General features: G+C 39.7%; 1 protein-coding gene across 4 annotated transcripts in view; it reads left to right on the top strand.

Moving 5' to 3' along the window:
- Positions 1–1,431: 1,431 nt before the first annotated feature.
- Positions 1,432–20,936, top strand: part of FSIP1 (fibrous sheath interacting protein 1) — a 192,472-nt gene continuing 172,967 nt past the window's right edge. Inside the window, exons 1-6 of one of the 4 annotated variants that reach the window (XM_055363352.2) lie at positions 1,828–2,003; positions 7,875–8,028; positions 8,110–8,242; positions 13,992–14,175; positions 18,544–18,698; positions 20,387–20,480. In XM_055363352.2, coding sequence (XP_055219327.2) covers positions 8,117–8,242; positions 13,992–14,175; positions 18,544–18,698; positions 20,387–20,480 — 559 coding nt within the window. In that variant the 5' untranslated portion in view covers positions 1,828–2,003; positions 7,875–8,028; positions 8,110–8,116. Of the gene's footprint in view, positions 2,004–2,188; positions 2,675–7,874; positions 8,029–8,109; positions 8,243–13,991; positions 14,176–18,543; positions 18,699–20,386; positions 20,481–20,936 lie in introns of those variants that run through there. The other 3 variants (XM_055363355.2, XM_063698463.1, XM_055363353.2) reach the window with 3 other exon arrangements.

Below are 20,936 nucleotides of genomic sequence, written 5' to 3'. Positions count from 1 at the left end.
AAAAAATGAGAACTATTAAATTTAGAAGTGTTTACAAGAACTGGAGTTTATAGCAAATATTCAAATACTGGAAAACACAGACAACATTATAGAGTAGTATTCAAATAATAGATCTCCTAGCAGGGTTAACTGTACTACCCAGAATCATGGGTTGGAAACTGCCAATTTAAGGATTTACTTTGAATCCAAAACCCGTTACTTTTTTGAACACTGCTCATAGAATTTGTATGAAGTATACAATGAGTATCAACCTATTTATATTTTATTTGCAAGAATGACTCACTGCCAGGAGCACACAGGGCCAGGAACATAGGCTTACATGGCACCAACTACAAACAAGACTGACTGATGAGATTGTGCCATGTTTCTCCCAAGTGCTCCTGTCCTGGTTCCTGAAAATGTTCACCTCAACCTCGAACTCAGCATTTCCTGCGCTGGTTTTCAACTTGACATTGGTGAATTTCTTCAGTAACATCTCTAGGTTGGCTGCTAAGTTTTAATTCTCATAGGAGAATTAGGATACTTTCTCCCATTTTCTTCAGTTTGCAACTTTTTTTCTTTTGAGATTTGGAAAGCCACATAAATTCCCTGAGAAATGCTGGGAAGAAATCCCTGCACAGAAACACTAACAATGAGGACAGTGAGCCTGGAACCAGGTTTACCAGGGGAAAGCAGTAGGTAGGAGTGGAGGTCAGAGAGCCAACAGAAAGCCTTATCATTTAGAGATGATGTCAGTATGAACCTGAATGGAAGCACTGAAGTTGTGACGAATGTTTGGATTCTGAATATATTTTGAATGCTGAGCTGATAGGACAAATTGATTGTAGAGTGAGAGAGAAAGAAGAATTGAGGATGACTCCAAGGTTTTTGGTCTAGGCATGGCAGGCTGAAATTACCATTTGCTGAGATGGATAGAAAGTGGGTGGGGGACTCTGGAGAAGTTGTTTTTTCCCGTGTTAAGTTTGAGACGCTTACACATCTAAGTGGATATGCCAAATAGGCAGTTAGGTAAAGGAGTCTGGAGTTCAGGGAAGTCCGGGCTGGTGATAAGATGCAGGATTCAGGAGCACAGGGATGGCATTTATAGCCAGGTTTTTATACCCAGCACTGGCCTAGACTGCAGCTGTGTTCTTTCGGCAACTCAGCCTATGACTATTTGCTTCGCTGAAGAAAACCACATCGTACCTAGTTAAAACAATGAGGACAAAGGGGCCATGAATGTGAAAATGCCCTGTAAACGGTAATGTGCTGTTCAGACTGGAAAGCAGGAGAAATGATGGCAATGGAGGTGAGGAAAATCAGTTTGTGGACGTAGGGAAATAATTTTCGTGCACTGAGAGTTAGAGAAACTACGAAATGAAAGAAGGTGCAAAAAGCAATTATAACTCTTTTTGGACTGTAGCCGAATCTGTGCAAAACTCATATTTTTAAAATTTCCATAGCACCCCAAATTTACTAGAGCTTCACATACATGGTCTTTTTGAGCTGCACAAGTCTTGTAAGAAGGGAATTATTATTGTTCCCATTTTACGGAGGAGGAAACTGCTCGGAGAGGATAACTGACCTGTAAGGCATCACAGCAATATGAGGGACAGAGATACACAAGCATCCAGACGTCCCCGTTCCGAATCCAACCTAAAGACGAACAAATCGCTCCCAACCCCCACCGTCTGCAGCGAAGACGGAAGGACACACACCGGCCGTCCCAGCTCGCAGGGCTCCAACAGCCGCCGGCCCCGGCCCCATTTCCGGATGGTACAGCCCTTTCCACTATCGCGAGACCGGAAGCATCGCGCATCTGGTTGCCAGGGAAACAGCGGTGCCACAGGCAGGAGGGATCTGGACCGGCGGCTTCTTCCACCACCAGAGAGGCTGAGGTGGCGGGAGAGAACCCTCTCCTTTGGGGGGAAGTGGCTGGCGCGGCGAGTGTCTGCGGCGCGCTTCTGCGGCCATCTGCGCCCTGACTGACGGCGGCCAGTTCCTCGAGGAGGCCCGGCGGGAAGGTGAGGGGCCGCGCAGATGAGGGCGGAGCTCGGTCGCGGGGCGGTGCGCCGAGGAGTGGGCGGGGCGGAGCTGCGTCGGGCCGCTTGGCATGTAGATGGACTGTCAGGGAGAGCGGACAGGGCCAATGAGAGGGCGGGGGCGGGCTCAGTGGGGGCGGGGCCCCAGCGGCTTCTGCCTCCGCGGAGGCTGTTTCTCCAGGAATCACCTAACATTAGGACCTGTAACCAAGGCTTCTACTTTCCCGAGATTTGGATCTTCCCACCAAGATCTAGAACTGATCACCAGCCATTTAAACTAGATCGTAAACGGCAAAGGATGCAAATAGGCATTTCACAGGAAAAATAAAAAGATGCAAACAGCAAACAATTGATTAGAGACTCAACTTTTCTCGTGAAGAAATGTAAACCAAATTCACAGATACCTTTTACACCTGTCAGACTGGAGAAGATGAAACAGCTTTGACATAACCAGATGGGCCCCAGGCCAGTGTAGGGAAAGTAGTGTAATTTGGTGCAGCCTTTTTGGAGTACAATTTGGCGAACTACCAAAATTTGAAACATAGGTGTTCTTTGACTCAGCAATTCTAATATATTTTATGGATGTATGAGCATAACTAAAGAAAGATTGGCACAAATATATTAACTTAAAATTGAGGTATAACTTACTTATGGTAAGCCTGACCCATTTAATCTACAGTTCTGTGAGTTTTGACAAATGTGTACAGTTATGTAATTACCAACTACCACAATCAGCATACGGAAGTTTCATCATGAACCCCAAATTCCCTAGTGCTCTTTGTATTTAACCCCTCCCCTAACGTCATCCCTGGCAACAACTTCCTAGTTTTTTGTTCCTGTAATTTTGCCTATTCCAGAATGTCATATTGATGGAAGCAAACACCCTGTGGCCTTTTGAATCAGGCTTCTTTCAGCTTAGCATCATGCAGTTGCTATTCATTCATGTTCTGTGTATCAGTTGTTTGTTCCTTTATGTTGCTGAGTAATAGTCCATTGTATGGATCTATGGTAGTATATTTATCCATTTCCTACTTGAGGCACATTTGGATGAGTTCTTTCCAGTTGTTGGCTATTATTGATGAAGCTGGTATAAATATTCATGTACAGGTTTTTTTTTGTGTGTGTGAATATGTTTTCATTTCTTGGGTAAATATGAATGAGATTGTGGAGTCATATGGTAAATATATGTTTAACTTTATAAGAAACCGCTAAGCAGTTTTGAAAAGTGATGATTTTGCATTGTCGTTGGCAATATGAGTGTTACAGTTGCTCTCCAACTTTGTCAGCACTTGGTATTGTCAGTTTTCTAAAAAATTAATTTTTGTCATTTGAATAGGTGTGTAGTGGTATCTCATTGTGATTTTTATTTTATTTTTTTGAGGGGTAATGATGTTGAACATCTTTTCATGTGCTCTTTTGCCATCCGTACATCATCTGGGGTGATGTGTGTGTCCAAATCCTTTGTTTTCTTGTTATTGAGTCTTGATATTTGTTTATATATTCTGGATATGAGTCCTTTGTCAGATATGTGTTTTGCAAATATTTGCTCCTACTCTTTGGGTTTTGTTTTCCTTGTCTTAACATCTTTTGAAGACTACAAGTTTTAAATTTTGATGCCTTCCAATTTATCCATATTTTCTTTTATGAATCATGCCTTTGATGTTGTATCTAAGAAGTTTTTGCCTAACCCACAGTCACACGTATTTTTTAGAAATTTTATAGTTTTGGCCGGGCACAGTGGCTCACCCCTGTAATCCCAGCACTTTGACAGGCTGAGGCAGGCAGATCACTTGAGGTCAGGGGTTGGAGACCAGCCTGGCCAACATAGTGAAACCCGTCTTTACTACAAATACAATAACAATAACAACGACAAAAAGAAAATTTTATAGTGTGAAGTTTTACTTTAGGTCTGTGATACATTTTGAGCAAGTTTTAGAATTGCTTTTAATAGCAAATATTCTATATACCACCTAAGTAAACTGATGAAAAAAGTGCTGCATCTATGGGATATTATGCTGTTGTTTGAAAGCATGATGTATATCTATAAATGGTGATATAGAAAAATAGATAAAATAAAGTTTTTTTCTTTTTTTGAGATGGAGTTTCGCTCTGTTGCCCAGGCCGGAGTGGCGCAATCTCGGCTCACTGCAAGCTCCGCCTCCCGGGTTCACGCCATTCTCCTGCCTTAGCCTCCCGAGTAGCTGGGACTACAGGCGCCCATCACCACGCCCGGCTAATTTTTTTGTATTTTTAGTAGAGACGGGGTTTCACCGTGTTAGCCAGGGTGGTCTTGATCCTCCTGACCTCGTGATCTGCCCGCCTCGGCCTCCCAAAGTGCTGGGATTACAGGCGTGAGCCACCGCGCCTGGCCAAAATTGATTGTTAATTGTGAAAAAGCAAGTTGCAAAGCACCATGCCATTTGTATGTGTGTCTGCGTTGGGGAGGAATCGATGGGTATAAAAGATAGAAGGTTTGCGTATGGCTAAAAAAATGAGACTTGCGAGTCTCTATTAACACTAATTCTTGGGATAAGCCGAATTTTGACTTAAAACATTTTGATATTCACCTGTATTATTTGATGTTTTTTCTGCATGGGCAAGTATTCCTTACAGATACACAAATATATAAAGTAAAAAAATTGACCATTCATAAATAATTTTTAGACATAAAAATAATGAAACTAAATCAGTCCCACTTTTTAAAGTCTTGCTACTCATAATGACTAAACAGAGGAGGATTCATTTTCTTTTGATTCTTTTATTCATCTCAAAATACCAAATTATAGCAGCCATATGTCCCCATTTTGGCTTTAAATCATCTATGTTGATTGCATTTCTCAGAAGCCTCTATGAAAAACTTTAATCTTGTTTGAAATGAATGTTATATAAAGTTGGCACTTGTTACAGTTTAGAATCTGGTCATATATCTAATCTATTTAATCAAGTATCATGAAGTAAATACGATTCTATTTTGAAGTGTTTTAATGTCATAAGAAAATGCTCATTATGTACTGGTGAGAAACACATTAGTCCAATTTTGTTGAAAAAGACATAGAGCAAAAATGGGAAAGATGTACCAATAGCGTTTAGCTCAGGGTGGTGGGATGTTGGGTGATTTTTATTTCTTTTCAAATACCTTTTAGTACATTCTAGAGATCTTTCTATAATAAATGAATTCTTTAGTTATAAATACAAGATATAGTTAATAGAAAAACAGAAAATACAGATAAGCAAGGGGACAAGAACATCCAGAAACCCACCAATCCAGAACCCACTACTCTTACTTCCTTGATGTGTCATCATCTTTCAGGTCCCTTTGTGTATATTCCTTTAATAAGAGAAGTTGGACTTTTTAAAGCAGGATTATTGACAACTTGTATGTCTTTCTCTATTTTTTTTGATATGTGCATTTCTGTTTAAAATCTTTACCCAGTTTTCTATTAGAATTTTCTTTTCTTACTGATTGGTAAGAGCTCTATAAATATGTGAATATATTAACCTTTTGTATATCATCTTTGTTGCATTTATTTCCCCAGTTTCTCAGGTTCCTTTTAATTTCACTTAGAGTTCTTTTTCATGTTTGAGATTCAAGAGCATTAACTATTATGTAGCCACATCTGTTAGTCTTTTCCTTTTTGATTTATATTCTTAGTATCACGCTAAGTCATTAATTCCAGAATTATGAAATTTATCTTTACATTTATGTTTATAAATTTATCTTTATGTTCCTTCCAGTCTGTTAGAGATTTCATATTTTTTATTACTTATAAAATTAGTTTTTACTTTTATTAAAGTATTATGTTTAACTGTTGTTTGGCTTTATCAATTTCTGGACAGTCTCTTTGATTTCCTGTGGTAACAGATTACACTTCTGATACTACTCGCTTCGTTTTGTGCACTCCTCACGGACACTCAATATAATTAAGGCATAATATTTGATTAAGTCAACATTCAATGCTTATGTAATTATAACTATTTACATATTGTTTGATTGCTTTTTTCTTGTACAATGCTTTATTTTTCTTGTGGAATTTCTATGTGGCAGTTGCAATTTCTTCTCAAATGCTTAAATACATCTATAAGATCCAATTTTAATACCCTTTACCAATACCTTTTTCTAGATGGCCAAATTCATAAGATAGTCTGTTATTGCGTCCCCACCTACCTCAGGAACTGCATTTTATTTAATTTATTGTTTTCAGGAGTGAACCTAATAGAACAGACCTATTTCTAGAGCAAAATGAAAGATTTGTGGAGCCCTTTAGCTGATCCAGGTCATTGTTGGTTGCCTGTGCCTGTGCCTTTATTGACATGTATTATGCGGCTCTGCGCATGCTTCCATCTCATTGCTCCCTCTGCAAGCTGTAATAAGTCTCCCTTGACAGGCTGCTTAGGGCGTTTACAAGACATTTGGCCTTTTGGTGACTTATGCTTTTTGGTTTTGATGTGAGGGGCCAGGGTGATCCATCATCCCACAATAATAATGTCAGTGCTTTCCTGAGTGAGCCCAAACTCTTTTGCAGAGTTTGAATAATATTGAGATCAATGCTTTTTTCATTTGCTGAGATGGGAAGAGCTGAGCTCCTGGTCTCTTAAACATAAGCTTTGGCACCTTGAATGGTTGGAAGCCAAGCCGTAACATCGCTCTGTGTACCTAGGTGAAGCCTCAGGTTGTTTATATTTGTGCTTTCTCCTGTGTCCACAGCTTCTCTGGACCCTGCCTCTGCTGTTCAAAAAAGCAAAAGAAAGATGAGTCATTTTGTAGGGTAAGAAAAGGACATTGTTGGGTAGAGGCAATTGCCTTTTTCATTCTGTTATGGTTGAATGTATAATTGATAGGAATTTAGGAAAGGATTTGTTGGAAGACACCCATTCACATGTAAATCCGAGTATGAGAGGGCAAAAGCTGGAATTACCCTCTTTCTTCCATCTGACTCAGCATGCGTGTTGCCCCAGTGTCACAGGACAGATCTGGAATGGTCTTAGTCAGCCACACAGTTTGGAAGGATCAATGTGCCTGCATCGCTCACTGCGTCTCTGTAGCTTATGCCACCCTGCCTAGTATTTCTTGCTTCCGGAAATAGCACTAGTTATAGAGCAGCCAGGGTGGTGAGAAGCCTGTGGATAATATCACATGAAGAATAGTTAAATAGATTGGTAATGTGTAGCCAGATAATGAAAATCTGTCCTCTAATAAAGGAAGTAGGTTTTGTTCTCTTGCTTCAGAGGGCAGAAATAGAATTATGGGTTTTAGAAGGGGAGGGTTGATAAAATGAGAGCAGTGCCTGGAGATAGGTACTCCATGAAAATGCAGCCCCACGGGGGAGAGGAGAAATCAGAGCTGAGAGGGAAGAAGGCTGAACTAGAGTGGACAAGGCTAGAAAAAAGAAGGCAAAACCGAAAGAAAGTAGCAGGGGGACTTTGGGAGACCGAGGTGGGCGGATCACCTGAGGTCAGGAGTTTGACACCAACCTGGCCAACATGGCGAAACCCCGTCTCTACTAAAAAAAAAAAAAATACTATAATTAGCTGGGCGTGGTGGTGGGCTCCTGTAATCCCAGCTACTTGGGAGGCTGAGGCAGGGAGAATTGCTTGAACCTGGGAGGCAGAGGTTGTAGGGAGCCAAGATCGCGCCACTGCACTCCAGCCTGGGTGACAGAGTGAGACTCATTTTCAAAAAAAAAAGAGAAAGTAGCAGGAGGGCCTTAGCAAATCATTAAGATGAAGTGGATCTTGCTTGAGAGACGGGTGCCCCTGAGTGTTCCCTCGGGGAAGACCAGGGACATGTAAATGTTTTTTCCTGGAGGCCCAGGAAGCAACCAAGGTGGCATTCACTTCTGTGTTCTCTTTTAGCCATATTCAGTATCTAACATCCTGAGCAGTATATTTTATGCATGCTGTGGCATAAGATTGAACAATCCATGTACACAAGGTGTCTTTTGGTGAAGCTGGGAAACCCTTAAGTGTGACTTCAGTAGCAACATAATCTTTAAAACAAAGCCTCTGAGTAACTGGATATTAATACTAACTAATGAAAGATTTAAATATCCGAGTTGCTTGGTATTAAATATTTTATTTGTTGTTTCAGGATTTCAATGGATATTATAAAGGGAAACCTAGATGGAATTTCAAAACCAGCTTCAAATTCAAGAATACGCCCTGGGAGCAGAAGTTCAAATGCTTCTTTGGAGATGCTCTCAACAGAACCAGGATCCTTCAAGGTAATTTACTGTTTAGAAAAGATTTAAACTCCTTTCCCCAACCTCTCAGCAGTTGATGAAACTAAGGTTGTTGTTAACATCCCATTTTAAATTTTCTCCTTAGACGGTGTGTTTGGGGAGCACTTGCAGATTTCTTGGATTTTAATCTAGATTAATATGAAAAAACTCTACTCCATTCCTTCCCTCCCTCCCTCCCTCTCTCTCCTCCCTCCGCCCCTCCCCTCCCTCTGCTCCTCCCCTCCCTCCCTCCCACCTTCCTTTTTTTCGTTTCTTTTTTTGGAGTGTGGTTTATTTCTCTGCACTGTGCTTTGTTAAAACTTGTGCATCGACTCTTTTTTTCTTTATAAGGAAGTTTTGTATTCCAACATCTAATATACCACCATTGACTTTTACTAAAAACACTTACTCAAAAAGATTCAGTATTTTAAAAAAACCGTTTGGTAAAGGCCATGTGATGTATATTGGGTAGGTATATTGTATTAGTCCTTTCTCACATTACTATAAAAGAACTACCTGAGACTGGGTAATTTATAAAGAAAAGAGGTTTGCATGGTTCCACAGGCTGTACAGGAAGCATGGCTGGGGAGGCATCAGGAAACTTACAATCATGGTGGAAGGTGAAGGGGAAGCTGGCACATCCTACATGGTTGGAGCAGGAGAGAGAGAGAGTGAAGGAGGAGGTGCTACACACTTTCAAACAACCAAATTTCATGAGAACACTGTCAGAAGAACAGCAATGATTCAGTCACCTACCACCAGGCCCCTCCTCTGACACTGGGATTTGGGTGGGGACACAGAGCCAAAACATATCAGATATTATCTGGCTGTAACCTTATTTTTTTTTTCTTCAGCAGTCCCTTTTTTTTCCTTAAAATATCTAGACTTCTAGACTTGATTTTTTTACTTAAAGCATTAGTTTTCTCATTTATTTCTTTTAAGGTTTTAGGAAATGAATAATTGAACATTATAATGAAAAATTTTGGCAAGTTAATGAATTCATACTCATTTTTTTTTTTGTTTGTAGACTAGATTCTGCATTATGGAACTCTTAGAATTCTGTCTGTCATGATGTGGTTCAGGAATAGCATTCTATGTATTTCAAGCAGAAGGGGATTGAATACGAGAGTTAAAGCCTGGGCAACATTGTGAGACCCTAAGTCTACAAAAAATTAAAAAAATTAGCAGGACATGGTGGCACATGCCTGTAGTCCCAGCTACTTGGGAGGCTGAGGCAAGAGGATAGCTTGATTTCAGGAGTTCAAGGCTGCAATGAGCTGTGATTGTGCCACTGCACTGCAGCTTGGGTGACAGAGTGAAACTGTGTTCCCCCTCTACCTCCCCCACTGCAAAAAAGAGTTTAGTTCCTCAAAATCAACAGAAGACCTCAAAATCAACAGGCGACCAGCAAGAAAGGGAGTTCAGGGAGGGGCTTTCCCTGGATTATGGGTTCTCAGGTCACGCCACCAGAGCTGTAATCCAGAGATCAGAAAGTTGCTGCTGCTGCTTCCGCCACTGCCACAAGTCCCTCAGAACCACAAAGCTGGTGACTAGACATGCAGAGATGGCTGCCTTTGATATTTTTCTGCCAGCTTCCTATCAGGAACTTAGGACGATGCTTCTACCTCACATCTGCTTTCTAAATCTTGTGCAGGTTCATCTAATTGGATTATCCTAATGTACGTCCGGAACCCTAGCTATAAGTGACTTTGTACAAAATATAGCTTTGTTTCATCTAGTCCTGCATCATTACTATATGGCGTGTTAACTCTTACAGCTTTGTAATAATTACTGATATCTGATAGTGGCTCTTCCATATTATTTGTTTTCAGGACTGTCTTAACTATCCTTGGCTTTTTGCTCTTCTGTATGTATTTTTTCTTTTTTTGAGTCTTGCTCTTTTGCCCAGGCTGGAATGCAATGGTGTGATCTTGGCTCACTACAACCTCTGCCTCCTGGGTTCAAGTGATTCTCCTGTCTCAGCCTCCCGAATAGCCGGGGCTACAGGCACACACCAATAGGCACACCTAATTTTTCTATTTTTAGTAGATATGGGGTTTCACCATATTGGCCAGGCTAGTCTTGAACTCCTGACCTCAGGCGATCCACATGCCTTGGCCTCCCAAAGTGCTGGGGTTACAGGCATGAGCCACCGCGTCTGGCCTATATGTGCTTTAGATCAGTTTTTTAAGTTCTGAAAAATCCGGTTGGGGTTTTGATTGAAATTGCTTTGACTTTACAGATTAATTTGGGGAGAATTTCTAACTTTGTGATATTAAATCTTATCATGTATTAATATTGTATCTCAATTGATCTATTAACTTTTAATTTTTAGTTAAAAAAATTCACATACAATAAAATTCACTTTTTTGGTGTATAGTTCTATGAGTTTTGGAAGATAGATTGAGTGATATAACTACCATTACAATCAAGATATGGAACAGTTTGTTCCATCATCCCTGAAAACATTTTTTCATTCTATTCCTTTGCAGATAATCCCATGTCACCCTTAATCCCTTACAATTACTGATCTATTCCCTGTCTCTCTTCTTTTTCCTTTTCCAGAAGTTTGTATAAATGGAATCATACAGTATGTAGCTTTTCACGCTGGCTTTTATCTCCTAGCATACTTAATACATTTGAGATTCATCCATGTTAATACATGTGGCTGATTTCCTTTTTAAAAAATTTTAAGTAGAGACAGGGGTCTCACTATGTTGTCCAGGCTGCAAATTTTAGAGTAGCATAGAATTAGTATTCCTGCTTATTTATTTCTGGGTGACGATTTTTTTAAGCAGCAACTTCATGATATTGATACTTACACATATTTTAATACACAGATTAATATTACTTCATTCAAGACTTATTAAAAGGAGAATATCAGTGATCATGTAAACTCAGATTTTATTTGAACCTGCTAAGCTACAGGTTAAACTCTAGAATATTTATCAGCCAATCTGGACTTTGGCACTTATATTGAAAGCAAAGTTTTCAAAGTTGTGATTTGTGTTAATCAAGTTCATAGAAAGTCAGTAAGGTTCACCTTAGATTGGGGAAGAAAGCTACAAATATATTGTATGCTGACTGCTGATTACAAATCATTCAGCATCTAGAAAACCTTACATATTGTTTGACTAATAAATCTTGGTGTGCTAGTTAGTTTTATTGCTCAGATTTATCTTTTATTAAATTCTTACCAAAGATTTTTTTCACAGCAGAAAATGAGCTTAAAATATTAGTGTTTTAGTGACATGTATTTAGTGATAATATACTTCTCATTCTAAAAATTTTGGCTTGTTGTTGCTTATTAATTTTTTTTTAAAGAGCCAATAGTTGTATTTTGTGTAAAAATCCCATGGGTTTCAAGTAGGAATCTAAATACTAGTAAGGGGTTTCATGAGGTATTTGCGTTTCCTGTGATTAAGATAAAGGTATGGAATGGGGGAAGTGGAGCCATGAAAAATGGAGGTGGGGCTGGGCACGGTGACTCACGCCGGTAACCCCAGCATTGTGGGAGGCCGAAGTGGGCAGATCACTTGAGCCCAGGAATTCGAGACCAGCCTGGCCAACAGGGTGAAACCCCGTCTCTACTAAAAATACAAAAATTTGCTGGGTGTGGTGGTGGGTGCCTGTAATCCCAGCTACTCGGGAGGCTGAGGCAGAAGAATTGCTTGAACCCGGGAGATGGAGGCTGCAGTGAGCCGAGATCGCACCACTGCACTCCAGCCTGGGCGACAGAGTGAGACACCACCTCAAAAAATAAAAATAGGCTGGGCACGGTGGTTCACATCTGTAATCTCAGCACTTTGGGAGGCCAAGGAGGGTGGATTGCTTGAGCCCAGGAGTTTGAGACCAGACGAGGCAATATGGTGAAATCCCATTTCTATTAAAAAATACAAAAATTAGCTGGGTGTGGTGGCATGCACCTGTGGTTCCAGCTAGTCAGGGAGGCTGAGGTGGGAGGATCGCTTGAGCCCAGGAGGTCGAGGCTGCAGTGAGCCATGATCATGCCACTGCACTCCAGCCTTGGCGACAGAGTGAGACCCTGTCCAAATGTATATATATATTTATATAGAGATGGGATGTGACGTTAAGAATGAGGAAGAGAGAAAAATCATGCATATAGGCCACAGAGCAGAAGAGCAAGGGGGTTAGGAATAGAGAGGCCAGTGGGCAATGGGTTGGGGAAGACAGTTGGTAGCTAGTGGGGTGGGAAACTATGGGAAAATTTGTGAAATTTGCCTAGTTCTCCAGCTTCACCTTTGTACCTCATTACCTTCTGCTCTTTCTGAGTTAGGATCATATGAGATGATGGATGTGAAAGGTCTTGGGGTACCCTGAAGTGTGCTATCCATCTAGTTATGTTTTGTATATTCTTTATTCCCCCATGTGAAACCCAGCCGCAGAGGAAGGTCTGCTAAGTTCATTTATACCAATATAAATGACAGACAGAACTTGTGTGACTTCTCCCAGAAATGTTAGCATTTTCACAGGGCAGAAGGCCTTAAGGATTAACTGGCTATTGTGGAATTACAGACTTTTTCTGGCATTTGGCAGAAATATGTTTTTGAACAGGGAACCCTGTTTAACCACCTCCCGGATTACATAAAGTAGACACTATTTTGCTTATTTATAAATTGGGCCTTCACTAGTTTCGTTTTCTGCTAGGTCTGTTTTCTTCTCTGTTAATTCATGGTAGAGAAACTTACACCATAGGGTCATTGTGGGAAGCCAATGAGGCAGGCCATGACTGATAGTAATTCTTCAATAAATGATGGCTATGATTATTACCACTGAGTCAGCTCAGTTCCGCTGGGTTTATGTCCTGGCTCAGGCAGGGACATACTCATGCAGGCCTGCATTCCTGGCAGTTTCATTCTCAGCACTGTCCATCTTCCACCCTGGGGATTCACGAGGGGACTGCAGATTGTGGTGGAGAGTTGAACATGTGGTGCAGAGAAAACACAAAACCTATGGAGGGCTGAGAGCAGATGGGCTGGAGGAGACAGTCTCTCTGTTGGGAGGGAAAGGTACTTCTTTGAGAAGGGGCTGACTCTCTCTCTTTAAGGTCTTTCCTCTCTCCCTTGGGCTGTGTTAACTTCTGAAGTGATTTTCATCACAGTTTACAAACCCCAGGGCCTATGATTCCTGCTTTTCCCTCACCCGGCCATGGAGGTCCTTTTCTGTTCTCTCTTAGGAAAACACAGCTGTGTCAATTGGTGTTTTCAAAATGAACTTTGCTAAAATGTAAAGGGAAACTAAAATGAAATAGAAAAACTGTGAATAACATAGAAATAAATAAATGACCAAAGCACAGGGATCTGATTAGGAGACTCTCACTAGAAAGCACATCTCAACTCAGACTATCCACTTTTCAACCATTCTGTAGCCACATGTGGCAAGTGGCTGTCGTATTAGACCTTTGACTGCCCATCCCGGTATGAGCTCAAGGAGCAGGCCCGTCTGCCTTATCCCAGAGCCCGGCAGATAGCAGTTCCCTTCAGGACTGAGGTAGACTCTTCTCCATTATTGCTAGGGATTGCTGGAGAATGGTGCAAATGTTATTACACGGAATTGTGTAGTTAAATTACATTTAATTAGAGTGTTATATTTCTAGAATACTTTAATGCTACTGTATGCATTTATGTACATTCTCCATCTGCTTCCATTAGTGTCAAAATATTCTAGAAATGTAAAGTTTAAAAAAAAACAGTATTTTCGGAATCTGTTTTTTTTTGGAAATTATTTTTAGGTCGATACTGCAAGCAACTTGAACTCTGATAAAGAGGACCACTCCGAAAGCAGTAATACAGAGAACAGAAGAACTAGTAATGATGATAAGCAGGAAAGCTGCTCTGAGAAAATAAAATTGGCTGAAGAGGGATCAGATGAAGATCTGGATTTGGTTCAACATCAGATAATCTCTGAGTGTTCAGGTAGGATAATCACTAGGTGATTGGCTAATGATAATTACAAATGTTAATGATAATTACAAATGTTATATTTAAGGTGTTAGTATTACCTGTGTTTTTATCAACTAAATATAAAGAATAAACCAAAAAAAGACATAGACTATTTGTGAGCAAGCAATCACTTTTTATTTATAAGAATATTAAGAGCCCTTAAATATATTAGAAATATAACAAAATATGTCATTTAATAAAATTGTGGTCATTGTGCATGAATCAAGTAGGGAGTATTTCTGCATTTTATGATGCAATTTATTGATTTTTTGATGACTAAAATTATACAATATAATATATGCTCTAATTTATAGGGATAGTCCCACCCAATAACATTTGGATTTTCAAAGATGACATTTTTTATGCTGATAAATTAATTCTAGTCAGATTGAATTAGAATAGTGTTTCTCAAAAAGTGGCCTGCAGAGCCCTGGGGGTATGGTGGGAGATAGTGTCCCTGAGACCCTTGCAGGGGCTCTGCAAGGTAAAAGCTGTTTTCATAGTAATGCTGAGATGCTGTTTGCCTTTGTGTCCACCATACTGACATTTGCACTGATGGTATAAAAGGAATGGTGGGCAAAATTGCTGGTGCTTTATCATGAATCAGGACAATGGCACCAAAATGTACTAGTAGTCATTGTATTCTTTGCAACCAGGCACTGGCAGGAAAAAGAAATAGCCAGTGTCACTGGCTATGAATCAGTAAAAACTATCAATTTTATGAAATTTTGACCCTTAAATATGCATCTTCTTAACATCCTGTGGGGCAAAATGGGAAGTATACATAAAGCAATTCTGCTGTATACCGAAGTTTGAAGGTTGTGTTGAAGAAAAGTACTTTTGTGATGGTTGGAGTTGAGAGCTGAACTGGCCACTTTTATAATGGAACACCATTTTTACTTGAAAGAATGACTGACAAACAATTCTCATTCAGATGGGTATTTGGTAGACTTCTTTTTAAGAAAATAAACATGTTACTTCGAGGATAACTACTGACAGTATTTGTTGCCAATGGTAACATTTGAGCTTTGAAGTGAAAATTACAGTTTTGGAAAACTGCATATGTCACTGTGAGGTTGATAGCTTTCCAATACTTAGACTTTTCTTATAAAAATTGGTGGCAATATTAACTGATGCCATTGTGTAATGAAATGTGTTAAGAGGTTGAAGGTCTGCATAATCTAGTTAACCACTGTTTTCCAAATGATCAATGTAGGATAAAAGATCCATTCAATGTGAAATATAGATCCGTGGATTTTAATGGAACAAATACATAAAGCTCACTGATTTGATTACAGGTTTCACTTAACAGTTAACCTGTAGGAAACCACCCCTGTTAAGTTTTGGTGTAGTAACAAAGAAGACTATCCAATTATCTGAATAGGCTATTAAGTTTCTTCTTCCTGTTTTAACCACATGTCTGTGTGAGGCCAAATTTTCTGCATATACTTTAGCCAAAACAACAGATTACAATAGGGTGACTGTCTTCCTATGAGAATATGAGAATCCACCTGTCTTCCCTTCATCCAGATATTACAAATTTAAACAATACCACTCTTCTCACTAATTTTTTTGAGAATATAGTTATTTGTCATAAAATGTGATACTTATGTTAACATAATTAGTAATAGCATGTTTTTTATTTTTGAAAGTGAATTAATAAGTAAATATTTACTTTTCAGTGTTGATTTCTAATATGTTCATTACCAATAGCTATAACTCACATAAGAAAAGTTAAACTATTTTTAAGGCTGTAAAGGGGAGCTGAGAAAAAGTTTGAGAGCTGTGATTTAAAGTATGTTTGGGATGAGATCAACTCTCACTGTTAGGTCAGGTGACTCAGGATTATGGTTTTCAGGAAACAAAGTGGAATGGGAGATTTCCCTTATCACCCTTGAAGGACGTGTGACAAGGGTACGGCTCACTTCTTCAGTGCCTCCCTGCTCAAACCCCTAGAGGGGGCAGGCAGATGAGCAGGTGCAGAGGCCATGGGGAGTGCTTTTGTGCTCTGACCCCATGGCAGTGTCTAAGGGTGAGTGTTTACAACTCCCAAATCCCAAGTGGGAGTGTTCCAGTGTGCTCTTTCAGCTTTGCCGTCTGCTGGCGGCTTGTGTTAATCAGCTCAATGAGACCCTCTGCCTTATCACAAGGGCAGAGGGCTTTCTGTATCCTGGGTTCTTGCCCTGGTATACCAGAAGAATCGAATCACATGTTGGCTTGGAGGATGAGTGCAAGGTTTTATTGAGTGGTAGAGGTAGCTCTCAGTGAGATGGATGGGGAGCTGGAACGGGGATGGAGTGGGAAGGTGGTCTTCCCCTGGAGTCGGGCTGCCCAGTGGCTGAACTCTCCTCTGACTGCCTCTGGCTGAACTCACCTTGGCATCTGCATCATTCCGTAGTCACTGGTTTGCCAGTGTCTGCTGGTGTATTCCTCTGCTCCTCTCAACGTCCAGCCACTTGTGTCTTGTATGCTTAAGGTCTCGGGTTTATATGGGCACAGGATGGGGGCATGGCAGGCCAGACGGGGCTTGGAAAATGCAACATTTGGGCATGAAAATAGGAGTGCCTGTTCTCACTTAGGTCCATGGGCACAGGCCCAAGGGTGGAGCCCTCACCAGGGACTCTACCTTTCTCTACCCAGCACTTCCCTGTCCCCTTCCTGTCTCAAAGATATTATAATTGAGATTAGCTGCTGACACAGTTTACATTGGATTTGTTTATATTGTTTTAGTACTGCATGAGTTACTTCAAAATGCCTGCTATATAGACTACCTATGTTCACGGAGCCTGAGAATGCTAGGATTGGCAGTTGGGAATGAGAACTAGAAGGTGTTGCTTTTGAAGTACATAAGCAATAAGATTCAAGGAACCTCCTTATTAATAATATCCTTTTTGGATAAGTTGCTTTCCTCTTTCTTTTTTTCCTCTAAGAGGAAATGATGGAATTGAGAGCAGTAGCTCACACCTGTAATCCCAGCATTTGGGAGGCCCAGGCAGGAGTATCACTTAAGCCCAGGAGTTTAAAACCAGCCTGGGCACCATAGTGAGACCCCCATCTCTACAAAAATTTTTTAAAAAAATTATCCAGATATAGTGACATGCACCTGTAGTCCTGGCTCTGGCTATTCAGAAGCTGATGTGGGAGGATTGCTTGAGTCCAGGCGTTTGAGGTTGCAGTGAGCTATGATCATGCCACTGCACTTCAGCCTGAGTGACAGAATGAGATCCTGTCTCTTAAAAGAAGAAGAAGAAGAAGAAGTGGTGTACATTATAGGGAAACATCACTAACCTTTGGGTTTTCAAAAGTTGATAAATTTGGCCTTACTTAGCACAATATGCCACTTCTAATGATCTAATCTGGGGTGGCTGAGACTTATTATTTGAGCATTCATGCTCATTCATTGCTGGATTATCAGCTTTCATCAGATTTAAACAGAGAGAATATTATCTGTGGCTAAGAGGCTAAGAACTTTGGCTCTGCAGTCAGGCAGATTTGGGTGGAACCTGACTGGCATTTACCAGTTATATGACCTTGGACATACGTGTAACTCAGTTAAAAATTAGCTTCAGTTTACTAATTTGTAAAATGAGAACAGTGATTATACCACCTCTGAGGGTTAATATGAGCATTAAATGATATAAAGTTTAAAAATAAAGCACTTAAAACTGTGCCTATCAGGTAACTCTATAAATGTTAGTTATTATTATCATTAATCATAAGTTAATGACAGAAGTTCTAAAGAGTCCTTAATTTCAAATAAGTGACTATCAATTGTACTTTAAGAAATTAGAACAAAGGAAGCAGCATAGAAAAAAGATACAAGCTACATAGAGTACTTGTTTCGAGTTTTTTCTTTCTATATGTTGCAACCACTTCGTGTCACTGAAGACATACGGCTTTCTGCTGTAGCCATTTGTGTACACGCCTTCTCTTTCAGTTAGTCTGAAGCAGCTTTAGGACAGGATTCTTGTCTTATTCCTTATTTCCTATTTTTTAGTCATGAACGTAGAAAGTATAACAGAATGAAGGAGAAAGAATTTGGGATTTAAAATCACGAGGATCACTTCTGAGTCCAGTGCTATAATTTGTTACGTATTTGAAAGGACCCAGTTATCTCAACTGTAAAATAGAGATAAATGTCTATTTCATAGGGTTGTTAGATAATTATATAGACAAACACATGTGAAAGCACCTTGTAAATTGAGATACATGGTACCAATATAGTAGTTATTACTATCAGCTATAAATATTTGTTGAATGAAAGAACAAATTGTAAGAACAAAACAAAACTTTATAGTTTTATTATACTTCAAACCTATTTTTACTTTCAACACAATATAGATGAACCCAAATTACAAGAATTAGATTCTCAACTTCAAGATGCTATTCAGAAGATGAAAAAACTTGATAAAATATTGGCAAAGAAACAACGCAGAGAAAAAGAAATTAAGAAGCAAGGTCTAGAAATGAGAATAAAGCTGTGGGAAGAAATTAAGGTAAGAATTATCTAACCTTATGCTGACGTGTAAGAAACAAATTCTCCTGGCTGGGCATGGTGGCTCACACCTGTAATCCCAGCACTTAGGGAGGCTGAGGCAGGAGGATTGCTTGAGGCCAGGAGTTTGAGACCAGCCTGGACAACATAAAGAGACCCCATCTGTACAAAAAAAACCTAAAAAATTAGCCAGGCATGGTAGTACGTGCTTGTTGCCCTAGCTACTTGGGAGGCTGAGGTGGGAGGATCCCTTGAGCCCAGGAGTTCAATGCTATGCAGTAGCTATGATCATGTCATTGCACTCCAGCCTGGCTGACAGAGCAAGACACTAAAAAAAAAAAAAATAAATAAATAAAAGAAAGAATTTCCTCTAAGATGAGTAAGAAAATCATGGACCATGGTGTTACTGTGGCCTACCTTTATTGTTTTATTTTGTGGAGGTAGTGGCAGTGGTATGTATATGTGTGTATATGAAGGAGTCATAGGGGTGATATTTTTCTGGAACCTGAGAAGAAAACTTGGTCTGCAACATTCAGATTTCAAGCACTGCGCTGGCGTGTTCATCTCCCCAGGGACAGGCCCAGGGTACCATGTCTCTTACCAGCAGCAGGCTGGTAAAGTGCTGGGCCCCTCCATCTCTGGAATAGGAAGGGGTGTAATAGCTGCTTTCATCAAGTATGTATATCTGCTTTTTCTTCAGCAGCCTTATAGTTTGGAGATAAATAGACACAGTTTAACCCTCTGGTTAGCTTTATTATTTGGGTAAACCTTTGTGACAAACAAGTTTTGGGGAGTTGACTGTTTCCTGTGCTGGTCAAGATCTTTGGGAAGCTGTGAAGTGCTTGAGGTCTGGGACCATACTTCATTTGCTTCTGTCTCAACAAATTCCTGGTGCTCAATGAACTTTCCTTGGCCTTCTCGGACCTCTTATTCTCTATAATATTGAGGGCTTGAAGTTGACTAGATGTTGGCATTGACTTGGTATATAGCCATTGGCTCATATTTGAATTTTGACCCTCAAAGGAAAGCACCTTTAAGGTAAGGAACCTTGTCATAAGAGATTGGTTGTTTTTGATAAAGCCCTCCTTGAACAGTTGACTGACTTCTGGGAAAGTTTCCTAGGCAATAATGTGAATTAAAAATGTAGTAATTAAAAATACATTTTTATGAGGTTCCCAGGAAGTCCACTGGGATGGAAAGAAAGAAACATCCAAAATGCAATGCTTTAAACTAGAGAAATCGTTTCTGGAAATTTTAGCAGAAAAAGTTAGCCTATCACTTTTTCCTACTGAATCTCAAGCAAGTTTTTATTTCCTTTGAAGCAAGAATTGTAAATGGAAACATAATAAAACATAGTAACAATCTTGAAATGTCTGAAATTTTTAAATTTTATGATGTATCTTTAGGTTACTCACAGATTATAAAAATATCAAGCAGAAACTTATGATACTTTAAGCAAAGTAATTATCATATAATGATAGGCATATACTCTAACTCTATCTGGGAATACCCATTGACAGAATTTTGTGAGAACAGAGGAGATTTACAGATTTCCTCAAAAAAAAAAAAAAATAGCCTGAGACTTCTCGTTTGTACGTATGTGATTGGGAGCCGTGTTGGAGTTTAAAAAATCAATGATTATAGTTGCCTTCTTTTCCCATGTTTAAATTTTAATTCTTCTTTCATTAGTCTGCAAAATATAGTGAAGCTTGGCAAAGTAAAGAGGAGATGGAAAATACAAAAAAATTTTTATCTTTGACTGCTGTTTCTGAAGAAACTGTTGGTGAGTAGATGGAGATGTCATTCGACTTTGTTTTTATCTGAGTCATGGAATATTTGGATTAAAGTAAAATTCCCAATCCAATTTTTCTGTCCTGTTCTTTGTGAGTTTGACTGTTCTTTAGGGAAATAATTGATCACATTAGGTAGGATTACATGAAACTACTCCGAGCTTAGGTGTGTTTTGGTGTCTTTAAGTGTTTGTGTCTGCTTGATGGTAAGGGGGACAGGGCAGGGACAAACTGGGAAATAGACAAAACTATGTCATTGCCTTTACTTCCTTGTCTCTTTTAGGTGTCTTTAGACCTCACTTTCTGCATACAATTCCCTAACTGCTTATGAGCCTGTGGAACTCCTTTTGTTAAAATCTGTGACCGATTTGTCCTATTTCCTGGTCTCTCACAGTCCTATATTTTTGAGATGAGCCAATTCTGCACATTTATTTCTGCCTTTCTCCTTT

This window comes from Gorilla gorilla, chromosome 16, assembly GCF_029281585.2.
Source record: "Gorilla gorilla gorilla isolate KB3781 chromosome 16, NHGRI_mGorGor1-v2.1_pri, whole genome shotgun sequence".
Taxonomy (NCBI): Eukaryota; Metazoa; Chordata; class Mammalia; order Primates; family Hominidae; genus Gorilla; species Gorilla gorilla.
Note: the sequence above shows the minus strand (reverse complement) of the source record. Positions and strands in the feature narration are given on the sequence as shown.